This window comes from Salvia hispanica, chromosome 3 (assembly GCF_023119035.1).
Source record: "Salvia hispanica cultivar TCC Black 2014 chromosome 3, UniMelb_Shisp_WGS_1.0, whole genome shotgun sequence".
Classification (NCBI taxonomy): domain Eukaryota; kingdom Viridiplantae; phylum Streptophyta; class Magnoliopsida; order Lamiales; family Lamiaceae; genus Salvia; species Salvia hispanica.
The window spans coordinates 47,060,951-47,074,938 of record NC_062967.1 but is presented as its reverse complement, the minus strand read 5'-3'; the positions used below and the strand labels follow the sequence as shown (position 1 = coordinate 47,074,938).

The 13,988-nt window shown below is 33.5% G+C and overlaps 1 protein-coding gene, 1 long non-coding RNA gene and 2 other non-coding genes across 4 annotated transcripts; 3 read left to right on the top strand and 1 right to left on the bottom strand.

Annotated features, from left to right (window-relative positions):
* The first annotated feature begins 2,018 nt into the window (after positions 1 to 2,018).
* LOC125212015 lies at positions 2,019 to 2,663 on the top strand. The gene is made up of 2 exons (XR_007174597.1): positions 2,019 to 2,180; positions 2,305 to 2,663. It is a non-coding gene; the product is annotated as an uncharacterized LOC125212015 (long non-coding RNA).
* A 521-nt stretch (positions 2,664 to 3,184) lies between these two features.
* LOC125217228 lies at positions 3,185 to 3,380 on the bottom strand. Its single transcript, XR_007175646.1, has one exon. It is a non-coding gene; the product is annotated as a U2 spliceosomal RNA (small nuclear RNA).
* A 2,028-nt stretch (positions 3,381 to 5,408) lies between these two features.
* On the top strand, positions 5,409 to 5,480 carry TRNAT-UGU. Its single transcript has one exon. It is a non-coding gene; the product is annotated as a tRNA-Thr (tRNA).
* A 3,037-nt stretch (positions 5,481 to 8,517) lies between these two features.
* LOC125212014 (lignin-forming anionic peroxidase-like) lies at positions 8,518 to 9,999 on the top strand. Its single transcript, XM_048112017.1, has 3 exons — positions 8,518 to 9,007; positions 9,083 to 9,248; positions 9,449 to 9,999. The coding sequence occupies exons 1-3, from the start codon at positions 8,603 to 8,605 to the stop codon at positions 9,832 to 9,834; spliced, it is 957 nt and encodes a 318-aa protein (XP_047967974.1). The 5' UTR covers positions 8,518 to 8,602; the 3' UTR covers positions 9,835 to 9,999.
* Positions 10,000 to 13,988: the final 3,989 nt, after the last annotated feature.

Here is a 13,988-nt window from a genome sequence, read left to right as displayed (position 1 = left end):
ATTATTGCAAGTCCACATCTTGAAGTAACTTCTTACTAATATTTGTCTTTACTTAGTGCTAGAGAATATAGGTGTGCTTTTCCTACATTCTACTACCAATTAAGGATCTTCACCATGATTATTCAATATGTGGTTCTATTTATAATGAACTCAACTACTTCTACCAGCTTATAATAATGGCACTAGATCAAGATAGAGTAGGCGAATCAAGAGGTAAAAAACCATAAATAAAAAACAAATTTGATTTTGAATCCACATCTTGGTGCTTGAACACATTTGTGGCGATAATATTAGTACTATATAGTAGTACATTACGCACTAAGTACTAATCAAAGTGCATCCGATGATTAGGCGTGATGTTAAATAAAGCCCCGTGAATTTGGATTAACCAACTTGCAACTTTTATTTGTGACACCAAGCATCATTGATCATAGCAGTAATCAGCTAGCTAAAATGAGTTAGCATGCCTAGTTTACATTTATATATGAATAATTGTCACATATCGAGAAAAGAAATTTAAGGGCCATATAAGAAAAAGAGAAAAAAACACGAATGGAGTTGTTGCGCATATTATAAGAGAGGAAGAAATGGGATTTTTTTTACCAAACATGTGTTTTGCTCTACAAAGTTTGGCATGTAATATACGTACACGGAATCATCTCAATTAGCTTCCAAATCTCATACGTATTATTTTAATTTCACAAATAAACGTGAAATGGAGTAGAGTATACATGTAGTTGAATGTTTGAAAGATCGGATCAATCCCTTTATTTTATATTATATCTCTTTTAAACGGTAGCATATAATAAGCCGTAAAGTTGTGTATTGAAATGAAAAATTGGAAAAAGAGCAACCATTCGCAACGGTCACAGTGAAGAGATTACATTGGCGAAAAAAGTAAAAAAGCGATTGTTTATTTTGAGCTTTTGGAGCCGAAAAGGAAGGAGGGAAACGCTCCTTATTTTTTTATACTACAAAAAATTTAAATAAAGTAACTCTATGTTAATTGTGAAACGAATAAAAGCATAACGCTCCCTAATTTTTTGAAAGACAATAATCTCGTATCGTATCTCATACATAATTTAAAAATAGATAATTCCAACCGTGATCAATGATCATAATATTTGTATAGAAAATACGAAAAAAATATTGGAATAATGTTTGAACTCTCAAACATTCTCAGGTATATATAAATCGAAAACAACAGGCTATTTAGCTAATTAGTTTGGGAAACAAACATAAATCGCATAATACTATTACTTACTAGTACCTAATTAGATTGCATACACAAACAAAGCAAACTTTATTGTGCTCTTCTAACTGGCTCAATAGCTTCAAGGATAATCACGTTGTTGCCTCTAATTACCTGCAATAGAAGCAATAATTCAACAACATTGGTAATTAAGGTTGATTCATGACCATCATGATGTTGAAAAGCATACATGAACATCCTCAACAACCAGGGTTCGAAAAAGACTCACCACCATGCCACTGTCAGTTTTCTCATTTCCATTCACTTCCACAGCATTGTCCACCACCATGTTCATTAATTTTATTTGCAGCCTATCTAGATTTACTTAATATACTGCAATCAAAGTACTCTAGTTAAGAGAGCAAATTAATGGTTCCTGTGTAAAAATTGTTGTTGTAATCTAGAGCCCGGACAATGCATTTTGACCAGGTCATACAAGTGACAAAATATTTAATTTGGTGAAATTAATATAATTGATTTATGTTGTGAGTAGATGACCATGATATATCATTTTTTCTTAACCTGATGAGTGGGAAATAATAGATTAAAGTATGTCATAATAATATGGAGTTATGAGACTAATTAATTAATTAATCCCACATTGGACACGTAGACCAAAAACATGGAAAATATATCTACAGGTGGCGCATGTAACTGTCCATGCGCGCGCACATTGGATGTTTGGAGGACTGAGTGGGCCAAATTCAGGCCAGAGTTTTACCTATTTATGTAAGGATTTCTGTTACAAGTTATGGATTCGAATCCCTGCATGATTCAATGTCTGTTTTTTTTCACTTGGTGGGGATTTTTGCTTATATGCTAGTATAATAATGTATTTGATAGTATTAGTAATGAACGTGTATGCTTCGATGCTAAAACTTGTGGATGGTGTGTATTCCATTTCCAGCTATTACCAAATTACTATTTGGTAAATTCTTTTCCATAGAAACTTAATCATTCAGATGGCCACATATTTTGATCCCTGATTTTCCCTACTTATTTCACTTTTTTTGCTTCTGAGATTCTTTCCAATCCCATCACTTATCATGCAGAGCACGCGCAATATGAGGACTGCTGCAGATTTCCCATTTTTGCTTGATGTTACAACATTAACATATCTTTCGTATCGTTGCAAGGAGGCCCTCCATAGTGCCGGAGAAGCAATGAAGCCTTTTATTGAGAGGTGGGAAAGTAATCAGTTCCTAATTTGTTTTAAGCAACAAGAACCTTTATGTGTTACATGTTTCAATGCCAAGTTTGCCTTAGTGCATTATATATTACAGGTTTCCTTTGTATGTTGCTTGATAAAATATCCTGAGATAGTGCTGTCAAAATGTATACGGTTATTTTTTCCTGTCTTTATGAAATGGATAGCAGTCAGAGAATGTCAAAACATTCATTTAACTGCCAATCTGCCTTGTTTGTTAACAAATCTCAACTCAACATACCTAAGCTGTGCCATCACCAAAGTTCATATCAAACCTTTCTACAATCAATGTTTGATATGCTACAAACATTATTCAGAGGTTTTGATGGGCTGCTCTTCTCTCAATCCTCCCACTGTTGATACTTGCACAGTTGCACCACATAATATTAAAAAGTAAAACATAATAAACATATCTTTCTTGCCTTTTGGCTAAGATGGAGTCTAATATTTGTTCCTATCAATTTTATATATGTGGGCTATTGGCTCGAGCGGGTTGAGAGCCCCACCACGGAAGCTTCTGTCGATGCTCTCGAGTGTTGTTTGGTGTTTCACTACTGACATAGCCCGGCGTATGCCACCCAAAACCTAGTCAGATAGAAGCACACTAAGAGATCAGTGAATTTACATCCACCCTTAGTTGATGTCCGATATCAACAAAAAACCTATTTGATTAATCAGGGAAAAATCACCACTAATCACGGAAAAGAATTTTAACTTTGAATTGGGTGGGGTGCGCCAAGCCATGGCAGTAGTGCAACGCCAAGGCGACACTCGAAAGCCCAGGCAGCAAGCTACCGTGATGGGCTCTCCCCCTCAAAAAATAAATTTAATATCGTGTGAGTCAATGACTCACATATCAGATATTAAACTGATAAGAACAGATACTACACTTGATCTTAGCCAAAAGGCCGAGAAAGGTATGCTTTCTTCCATTACATGTTTCTTCTTTTATTCTCTTCTGTCTGTGGATATATAGCTTAGAAGTTTCAGTGTGGGACAATGATTTCATGAAAAACTTTTTTTTTTCCTTCTTATTATAAGTTGATTTTCAAAACTGAGCATCCAAGATATTCTACAAAACTACAACCATATGCCTGATCAACATTTTTACAGCTTACCAAACATAAAAACTAGAATACTTATAACCTTGCAACTTAAAATCTGCATAGGAGACATAGGCTTGCTAATCAGAGGAGCTAGCTCATTATCTCAAGTTCTCAACTAAAACACAAATATAAAAATAAATACTAGTATCTGCTTTGGCATATACATACACAATTCCCATGAATGTCATTCTCAACTGCTGATTAAGTACAACAATAATTTCAAGGAACAAATTCTCTGAAAATTGAACAATAATAGAGAATAGTTCGCAAACATGACAAACAACATAATCATCAAAGGATCGATTAACAAATCCATTATTCTTATACAAAAATGTGTTGAGAACACAAGACTTATTGCATGATAGCAAGATTATATCATCTAACTATCTATAGTAGATAGTTGAAGTTATTATAATTTTGTGTTGGACTATCGTTGCACTAAATTTGGATCTTCCCCGAGAACTTGCCCGTCTCACAACCTGTCACACAATCGTTCACTGCTGTGGTGTCTGTAAAATCAAAACAATTTCTTACTACAAAATATAACAATATTACTATAGCGAGAGAGGAAGAGAGATATAATACCATTGCCATACTTGGCACAGTTGGCAACTGCACAGCCAAGATTTTGATAGTAAAGTGCTGGAGTTGCAAGTGGAGAAATATAACACTTAACCAAACAATCTATGGCACATGGAATTCTTGATCCAAATATTATGCACTTTAAAATGCATCCTCCATAGCATAAAGGGAAGGTGACTGGTGAAGCTGATGCATTTCCTATTATTATTAAGACCAAATGCATGAATAACAAGGCTGATGGAGCACTGCTCTTTTGCTTCATGATTAGGGATGACTATCTCTAAATTCTCTATATTAATTTTTACAAAGTTAATCTGAATTGTTCTATGTTTAGATGGTAGCTTTTATAGGTCATACTACTAATTAATGTAAATGGCCATAACAAATGAAAATTTTATGGAAAATCTCCGTGAGTTGATGTGGTTAATTTTGTCTTGAATAAAATGGCAAATGAATTTATTATATTTTTTCATGTATATTGATTGTATTATGGATATGCATTCTCACTTATTATCATTGCCCACAAAAATACAAGTGAGTGTTCGAAATTAAAGGAACAATTAACGTCCGATCGAGAGTATGGAATTAAAGATTTTCCTCAATGTGTAGTTCCATTTAATAAGGCAAATTACAATGAATTGCTTACTGTTTGAGACCGTGCTTTTTCTACTTGGGATTGCACCACGAAGCAGGATTGTCACTTCGAAAACAGACTATGTAAAATATTTAATGGATCTTGTAGATAAAAATTTGGTCACAGACGGAGAAGCATTCTTTCTTCTAATAAGTAGTGTAAAGAATTGACGCATTTGTATTCATGACCGCATTCTAAGTTCATTCCAAAAATTTATCTCTTCATTGAAACATGATAGTTTCAAATCTGTCTACGCTTGTTTGTTTCTCACTTCAAAGAAGTATTCACTTAGCGTATAGATAACATTTTGAACTTTGAAGAAGCGTGCAATTTTCAAGTTGTTTAGGGTGTTGGATGCTAAAGCCCTTTGAACTCAGTTACATTCATAGTGACTTGTGTCCGCTGGTTCATTTGAGGTACCTTAACCAATGGCTACCTAATAGGACTAAGTGCATTGATGTTAGGCTTATTTTATGGAGTAGTACTAGATGATATTGTTGACCCATGAAAGATGAACACCAACCCAGCCTAGATACCCTACCCGATATTACCCGTGCTCTGGCCCGCTTCGATCCATTTTCTTACATTTAGAAAAAATAATTAGAATCGAGCAAAAGCACATAAGTTGCCCCTATAGCTCAGTGGTAGAGCGTCAGTCTTGTAAACTGAAGGTCTGTAGTTCGATCCTGCATGGGGGCAATTTTTATTTATTAATTAATGTTTTTGTCCCATTAATAAAATAAGATATACTCCAATTTTCTCATTTCGATTCTGCATGGGGGCAATTTTTTTTTATTAATGTTTTTGTCCAATTAATAAAATAAGATATACTCCAATTTTCTCATTTATATAGACTGGACGAAAAATATTTACGCTTATATTGAATGAATAAACTAATCTTTCTATGGATAAGGCCATTTTTATTTATTAATGATTCAGATCTTTTGTCTGATTAATAAAATAAGATATACTCCAATTTTCTAATTTATATAGATAGACTAGACGAAAACTATTTACGCTTATTAAATTGAATGAATAAACTAATCTTTCTATAGATATCTATCTATAATAAAACAATGACGTATATATATTGATAACCTTACAAAACATATGTATATTATATGATACTGCAAAGAGATTACTTTTAAAATAAGTGCACACACAATAAAAAAATACTCCATCTAGCCCAATAATAAGTAAATCAATTATTTAATTAATGCTACATTCTCAGATATTTGCCACTTAGGATTTGTAACTACAGCGTGTAATCTAATAAAAGCGTTATCTTTCCTAACTGAATTCCGACTGGATTTCAACTTATATTTTGTTTTGTACTAGTGTTTATAAAGATATATACGTTGTAATAAAGTACAGTTATTACAAAGATTTATCTAGTCAGAGATCGACGGCCAGTATAAAACCAATTCTCCTGATTAGTTTATTGGATAAAATAAAATAAGGCCAAAACCATGAGTTCAAACACAAAGAAGAGTAGTGAATCCGGTTCATCATCGGGAAAGACAAGGATTGTAGATGTGCCGAAGAAGGCAAGGTCGGTGAGGAAGCGAAGCGATCTACATTCGACAGAGAGAGACGCGGGATTAGCTGTTCCTCCGGGGCCTGTTCCTGATTATGTAGCATCAATGGAAATCGATTCCACCACTGCTAATAACATCTGCGTCGACTTTCTTTCAACCATGGACAATTTCGATGCAACCCCGCCGCCGTTGCACAAGAACAAGCCTGCTACTTGACCCGCTTCCAGGCTCCGCGCTCAATCGGAGCGCAACTATTGTTAATTTTACTCTATAGTTAGCAAGCATATTTTTTAGATGCAATTTATACAATGTACTTTCAAGGTAAAAATAATGTAATGAAAAAATGATAAATTTATAGAATTACTGTTAAAACTATTATCTTTATTTAATCAAAGAAGCAGTGAACAAATTGATTTATTATTTAATTTTAGTTTTAATTCCTCCTTTTCCATGGTGAAAATTATGTAATGTCTTCTGTACATGAACAATCATTAAACAAAAGTCCTTTTGTTTTGTGGATCCAAAAATAGTTTTGTTAAATGATTGTTTGACAAGTGTAGCAAATGTTTGTCTAATGAACAATTAGTTGATCATAAGACTTTTTTTTCTAACTAATTATAAGAGTTAGAAATTGCATCGGGTACGTAAACATAAGAAATTGATCATGAATAAAGATTTTGTGTGCAACAAACAAAAGGGAGAGAAATTCTTCATTAATTGTTTCTGTAAATTTCAAACACCCACTTGTCTTTTTTGTGGATATTGGAAATAAATGGGAATCCACATCCATATCACAATCAACCCACACGAAAAAATATGATTAATTTCATTGGCTGTCTTACTCAAGACAATATTACCCACATCAAACTCGTTGAGATTTCCACATAAAATTCTCATTACTCATTTACCAATTACATCAATTCATATGACCTATAAAAGCTGGCATCTAAACATAGACAGCTCGTATTAACATTATAAAAAATAACAGAAAGAATTTTAGATAGTGATCCCTCATCATGAAGCAAAAGAGCAGTGCTCCATCATTCTTGATATTCATGCTTTCGGCCCTAATAATAATAGGGAATGCGTCAGCTACAGCATTCACCTTCCCTTTATGCTATGGAGGATGCATTTTAAAGTGCAAAATATTTGGATCCAAAACTCCATGTGTCATGGATTGTTTGCTAAAGTGTTACAAAGTTCCAACTGAATCTCCACAAATTTACTATCGTAATCTAGGTTGTGCAGTTTCCAACTGTGTTAAGAATGGCAATGGTACTCTCTCTCTCTCTCCATATGCACTGTATAGTAATATTCTTGTGAATTTGTTATATTTTGTATTGAGAAGTTGTTTTTATTTTACAGACACTAAAGCAGTGCACGACTGTGTGACCAATTGCGAGACGGGGAAGTACTAATGGAAGATCCAAAACTAGTGCAACTGATAGCCTTTATTTACACATAATTATGGAGTAATAACTTCGACTATCTGTTTTAGATAGTTATGATGATTTAATCTTTCTGTCGTGCAACAAGTCTTGTATTCTCAACACATTTTTGTATAAGAATAATAGATTTGTTAATCGATCATTTGCATAAATTGATATTCTCTGGTGATGTCCATTTCAAAGAATTTGTTCCTTCAAGTGCTCTATTCATGTGAAGTTGAGAGAATGCGCTAGATTTGGTGCAAAGCACAGTACTCATGATCATTCCTACAAAGAATATCAATAGTTGAATTTTGCATTTTACAATAATATATTTTCGATTGGAACAACATTGTGTTGAATTCGTCATGTAACTAGTTATTGTTAATCACCAAAAATATAATTAATGCATGTGACATATACATTATAATTATATATGTTCTACTGTGTGGAATGCTTTTTGAGTTTTGGCACTTTATGTAACGTAAAATGACTTTACAAATAATTTGTTATCTGCATGTCGTCCTCATAGAATCTTCCTAAAAGTTGACCCAAATCATTTTATTATTGAAATTGACATCCAATAGTTGAATTCCAAGAAAGACATATGTACAATTATACAAACACAGATACATTATATTAGTACTAACACACATGTTAATTAAATTGATCCATACGCGTTGCAGCCATTAGACCCCAAACAACATCAACTTTTTTCGCTCTATATATATTCATCCCAATCAACCTCTTCTCCTCACTCCAATTCAACCCACTAATTTCATAACACTACGTACTAGATTTTCGATAATTGTATAAATTAGCTCATCACATCAAATATATCCACTCTCTCTTCAAAATGGTTGGTCGATTTGTTGTTCCTATAATCTCTCTAGTGGTGGTGCTAAGCGGCATCATCTCTAGCGAAGCACAACTATCAGCCACGTTCTACGACGCTACATGCCCCAATGCATCTACAATCATCCGCAACTCCATCCGCAGCGCTATTTTGGCCGAGCGGCGGATGGCAGCGTCCCTCATCCGCCTCCACTTCCACGACTGCTTCGTTCAGGGATGTGACGCTTCGATCTTGCTAGACGAGACCTCCATCATCCAAAGTGAGAAGTCGGCCGGACCCAACGCTAACTCCGTTAGAGGATACGAGGTTATCGAGGCAGCTAAGCGCGAGGTGGAGCGTGCCTGCCCCGGCGTTGTCTCTTGCGCTGACGTGCTCACCTTAGCCGCACGCGACGCCTCTGTTGCTGTAAGTATGCATATACAAATTACTATAGATAGTATAGGAATGATAAATTAATTTTTGGAAATTATATGTATGCAGGTTGGTGGTCCATCATGGAGCGTGAAACTGGGAAGAAGGGATTCTACGACCGCTAACCAAGCCGTGGCCAACACCGATCTCCCGAATCCATTTTCGGGCCTTCAAGTTCTTATTGACGCTTTTGACAAGAAGGGTCTTAATGCAAGAGACATGGTTGCTCTATCTGGTAAGTAAAATTGCTGGATTGCAAACTCATCCCACATCAAAGAATAAGGACAGTTGAAATCACTATATAATTGTTGTTTAACCCCGATTAGTTTTAGGTCTTTTAAAAGTGACCCAAAAACAAAGCGAATAATAAGAACTAGTACTATTAAACTAATGTGTAGTGCAAGTGAGTAATGAATTACTATTTGGTATATGCAGGAGCGCACACATTAGGTCAATCCCAATGCTTCTTGTTCCGTGGGAGGATATATAGCAATGGTACTGACATTGATGCCGGCTTCGCCAGCACTAGGAGGCGAGGCTGCCCCCGGACCGGCGGCGACAGCAACTTGGCGGCGTTGGATTTGGTGACGCCGAATTCATTCGACAACAACTATTTCAAGAATTTGGTGCAGAGGAAGGGACTGCTGCAGTCGGATCAAGTTCTCTTCTCCGGATCAACGGCCGCCATCGTGTCTCAGTACAGTGGAAATCCGAAGACTTTCGCCGCCGACTTTGCGACTGCGATGATCAAGATGTCGGAGATTGAGCCAACTCTCGGACAGAATGGAATCATAAGAAGGGTTTGCAGCGCCGTTAATTGAAGATATCCTCTCTCTTTTCTTTTTCGCTTCGTAGTTAGCATGCGTGCAAATTTCGGTATTCAATTACTCACTATTTTTTACCACCTATAGTCTCACTATTTAATTTACCATGTGATTTTGTAATTTATGATTGATACACCAATCAATGAATTGTTTATTTCAGTTGATCTATCTCTAAATATATGGTCATGCGATTAATTTTCTGTATTTGAATCATCCGTTGAACTGTGATATGGTCATATTATATTATATCTCTATTATTACTCTATTTATAATATTAGGGATGTATTCAAATCCTTTTTATGCATACTGTTCAAATATTCAACTGAATCTCAACCGCACGATTTTGTCATCTAATAGTTAGATTAATGTCATGTGTCATTTAATAATGCAGATTTTCATTCTAATAATGTACACCGACCAATAATGTAACATTACATTCTAATAATATAGATTTCCATTCTAATAATGTACGCCGATTAATAATGTAGTTGATCACAACCATCTAATTCAAGGATCCAAGGATTGTGATCTGTTTGAAGCTTAACACTAAAGAGCTGTGAGGACCCTAATACACCCATAATATTATATTATAAATAGGAGACCTTGTATTCTTTTCAATTAATCCAGAAATAAAATTAACCTTATTTTATTTTCATGCTTTTATTTCAAATCTTCATTGTTCTTGGTTTAATCGACGAGCAAAGCTCTCACGACTATCTTTTATTCCTCCGTTGATCGCAATCAAGATGCTGAAATCTTGCTAAGGGAAATTATCCTAACAAACTGATAACTATATATGCTTAATTAATGAAAACTGTACATGAGGAGCAGATGGAATCATCTGTCCAAATTTTACTTCCCATCATCCGTATAATGTTAACATTTTAATATTATAATTATAAAATAAAACATTATTGGTATACCAGGATGTAATCAATTGCTGGGATGTAATCAATTGCTAACTAATTACCAATCCCAAATTGAGATCAATTTTCAACCATTAGATTAGAAGATCTTGTGGTTAATATAATGCCAAGTGTAATATATTTTAAATTTAAATAATTATTAATTAAATTAAAAGAGTATTAATGTCAAATCCTAATAATTATAACTAACTACTTTCTCTCTCCTCAAAATCATCTCAAATCTTTAAATTTATGTAACTCTCTCAATTTAAATTATTTTTTCGCAAAAAATATATCAAATTAAAGATAATTTAATAAGGATTCCAACGAGATCTCAATTGCATATGTTCCGACGACGTTCGGATGATGAAATTTGATATTTTTTATTTTAGTTTTCGTAAATGTTAGATACCCAGATTTTTATCAACAAATACATCAAAAAATCTCAATAAAACCATGTAAAAATCTCAATAAATATGTGTTGATATTTTCTTGTACTAATGTTGATATTCTTATATCATATTGTTGATATTTGTAATACACAATGTTGATATAAAAAAACACCCACGAAAATTATCATATGATAACATAATGACGATATTACCCTTTTGTTGATATTTTGTCTACTATTTATTGAGATTTGTGAGCTTTAATCTCATCCACTCATTTTAAAATCCAATGGTGGAGATTTAGTCTTGATTTTGGATTAGGGTGCTATAAGCATTAGAATAAGACCCATCAATTGCTAACTAATTATCAATCCCAAATTGAGACCAATTTTCAACCATTAGATTATAAGATCTTGTGGTTAATATAATGTCAAGTGTAATATATTTTAAATTTAAATAATTATTAATTAAATTAAAAGGGTATTAATGTTAAATCCTATATGTAATAATTATAACTAACTACTTTCTCTCTCCTCAAAATCATCTCAAATCTTTAAATTTACGTAACTCTCTCAATTTAAATTATTTTTTCGCAAAAAATATATCAAATTAAAGATAATTTAATAAGGATTCCAACGAGATCTCAATTGCATATGTTCCGACAATGTTCGGGTGATGAAATTTGATAAATTATATTTCAATTTTCGTACATGTTGATAAGCAGCTATTTTCAACAAATACAACAAAAAATCTCAATATATTGTAGGCAAAATCTTAATATTATGCATGTCCAATCTCAATAAAAATGTGTTAGATATTTTATTGTCCTTATGTTGATATTCTAATGTCATATTGTTGATATTTGTAATACACAATGTTGATATAAAAAAACACTCACGAAAATTATCACATGATAACATAATGACGATATTACCCTTTTGTTGATATTTTGTCTACTATTTATTGAGATTTTGTGAGCTTTAATCTCATCCACTCATTTTAAAATCCAATGGTGGAGATTTAGTCTTGATTTTGGATTAGAGTGCTATAAACATTAGAATAGGACCCTTGGTATACCTATATATCGTAGTTTTGGAATAATCAACCCAAACATTCATTTTTTAAATATAAATAGATTATAAATCTCTGAATTGAATAATAAACACTATATAAAATTAAATCAGGAGTATATTAGTAATACTGAAAAAGAAAAATTTATATTAATACAAGACACCAGAGTTGGGATATAGTAGTACTGGAGTACAATAAAGTGAAGGTCGATCCTGTGTGGGGGAATTTTTTTTAAATCTATACTACTTCAGAATGTTTATTTCCGTATGATCTTCATTTATTAACAACTGGTTTATTTTCATTTCCTCCTTTTCCAAGGTATAATCATTATATAATATTCCTTTTTGTTTTGGGATCCACTGGTGAGTGGTGATTCAAAAAAATATAATCTTCAAGAATCTAGATTTAGTGACAGATAAACCAATACAAATAGCAAACATAAAACAAGATCAGAATTACTTTACATGCCAGATTCTTCATTAATTGTTCCTTCCAATTTCGAATATGATTCACTTGTATTTTTGTGGGCAATTGAAATTAGTGAGAATCCACATCCATAAAGCAATCGATATCCCCAGAAAAATATAATTACTTAATTTGTCATCTTATTGATACAAAATTAACCAAATCAAACTCATTGAGATTTTCACAAAAATTCTCATTTGTCTTGACCATCTACATTAATTAGTAGCATGGCCTATAAAAGGTAGTAGCATTTAAACAAAGGATAATTACTCAGATTAACATTGTACTAAACAATATTTAGAGAGAATTAGAGATACTGATCCCTCAATTCATCATGAAGCAAAAGAGCAGTGCTCCATCAGCCTTGTTATTCATGCATTTGGTCTTAATAATAATAGGAAATGCATCAGCTTCACCAGTCACCTTCCCTTTATGCTATGGAGGATGCATTTTAAAGTGCATAATATTTGGATCAAGAATTCCATGTGCCATAGATTGTTTGGTTAAGTGTTATGTTTCTCCACTTGCAACTCCAGCACTTTACTATCAAAATCTTGGCTGTGCAGTTGCCAACTGTGCCAAGTACGGAAATGGTATTACATCTCTCTCCCTCTTTCTTTCTCTCCATATGCGTTGATATAGTAATATTTTTTTGAGTTTTTTATATTTATATTAAGAAATTGTTTTGATTTTACAGACACCAGAGCAGTGAACGATTGTGTGACAGGTTGTGAGACGGGCAAGTTCTTGGAGAAGATCGAAATTTAATGCAACGATAGTCCAACACAAAATTATAACAACTTCAACCATCTAGTATATTAGAGATTTAGATGTTTGAATCTTTCTTCCTGCCTTAAGTCTTGTACCCCCAACTCAATATTGTGTAAGAAGTTAATGGGTTTGTTAATCGATCCATTGCATAGTTTCTTTGTTTATCATGTTTGTGAACTATTTTCTTGATGTCCATTTCAAAGAATTTGTTCCTTGGAATATTGTTGTTGTAACTGATCAACTGTTGAGTCTGCCGTTCATGAATCATGCTCATTATGCGTTGACATTTACAAAGTCGATATGCCAAAATTAGTACTCCTAGCAGATAAGATTAAAAATCAAAATATATTAGTTAGGCGTTTTTAAGCATAAATTATTTCATAGATTGAGATGTAAAATTACATGTTCAATGTCATTATCCGCCACTGGAAAGCCGCTAGAAAATGTCACACGAAGCGTTGCAGTGTTGAACTTCGCATTTTCATACCTGATGTCACCTCTGTGCCAATCCATCCAACTCAAGTCCTTCACATCGGCCCCATCTCCTAAC

Bases quoted from the DNA above. Each gene is read 5' to 3' on its own strand.
- LOC125212014 (XM_048112017.1), top strand. From the start codon at position 8,603: ATGGTTGGTCGATTTGTTGTTCCTATAATCTCTCTAGTGGTGGTGCTA. The intron at 9,008-9,082 runs GTAAGTATGCAT...ATATGTATGCAG, and splicing joins CACGCGACGCCTCTGTTGCT to GTTGGTGGTCCATCATGGAG. The intron at 9,249-9,448 runs GTAAGTAAAATT...TGGTATATGCAG, and splicing joins AGACATGGTTGCTCTATCTG to GAGCGCACACATTAGGTCAA.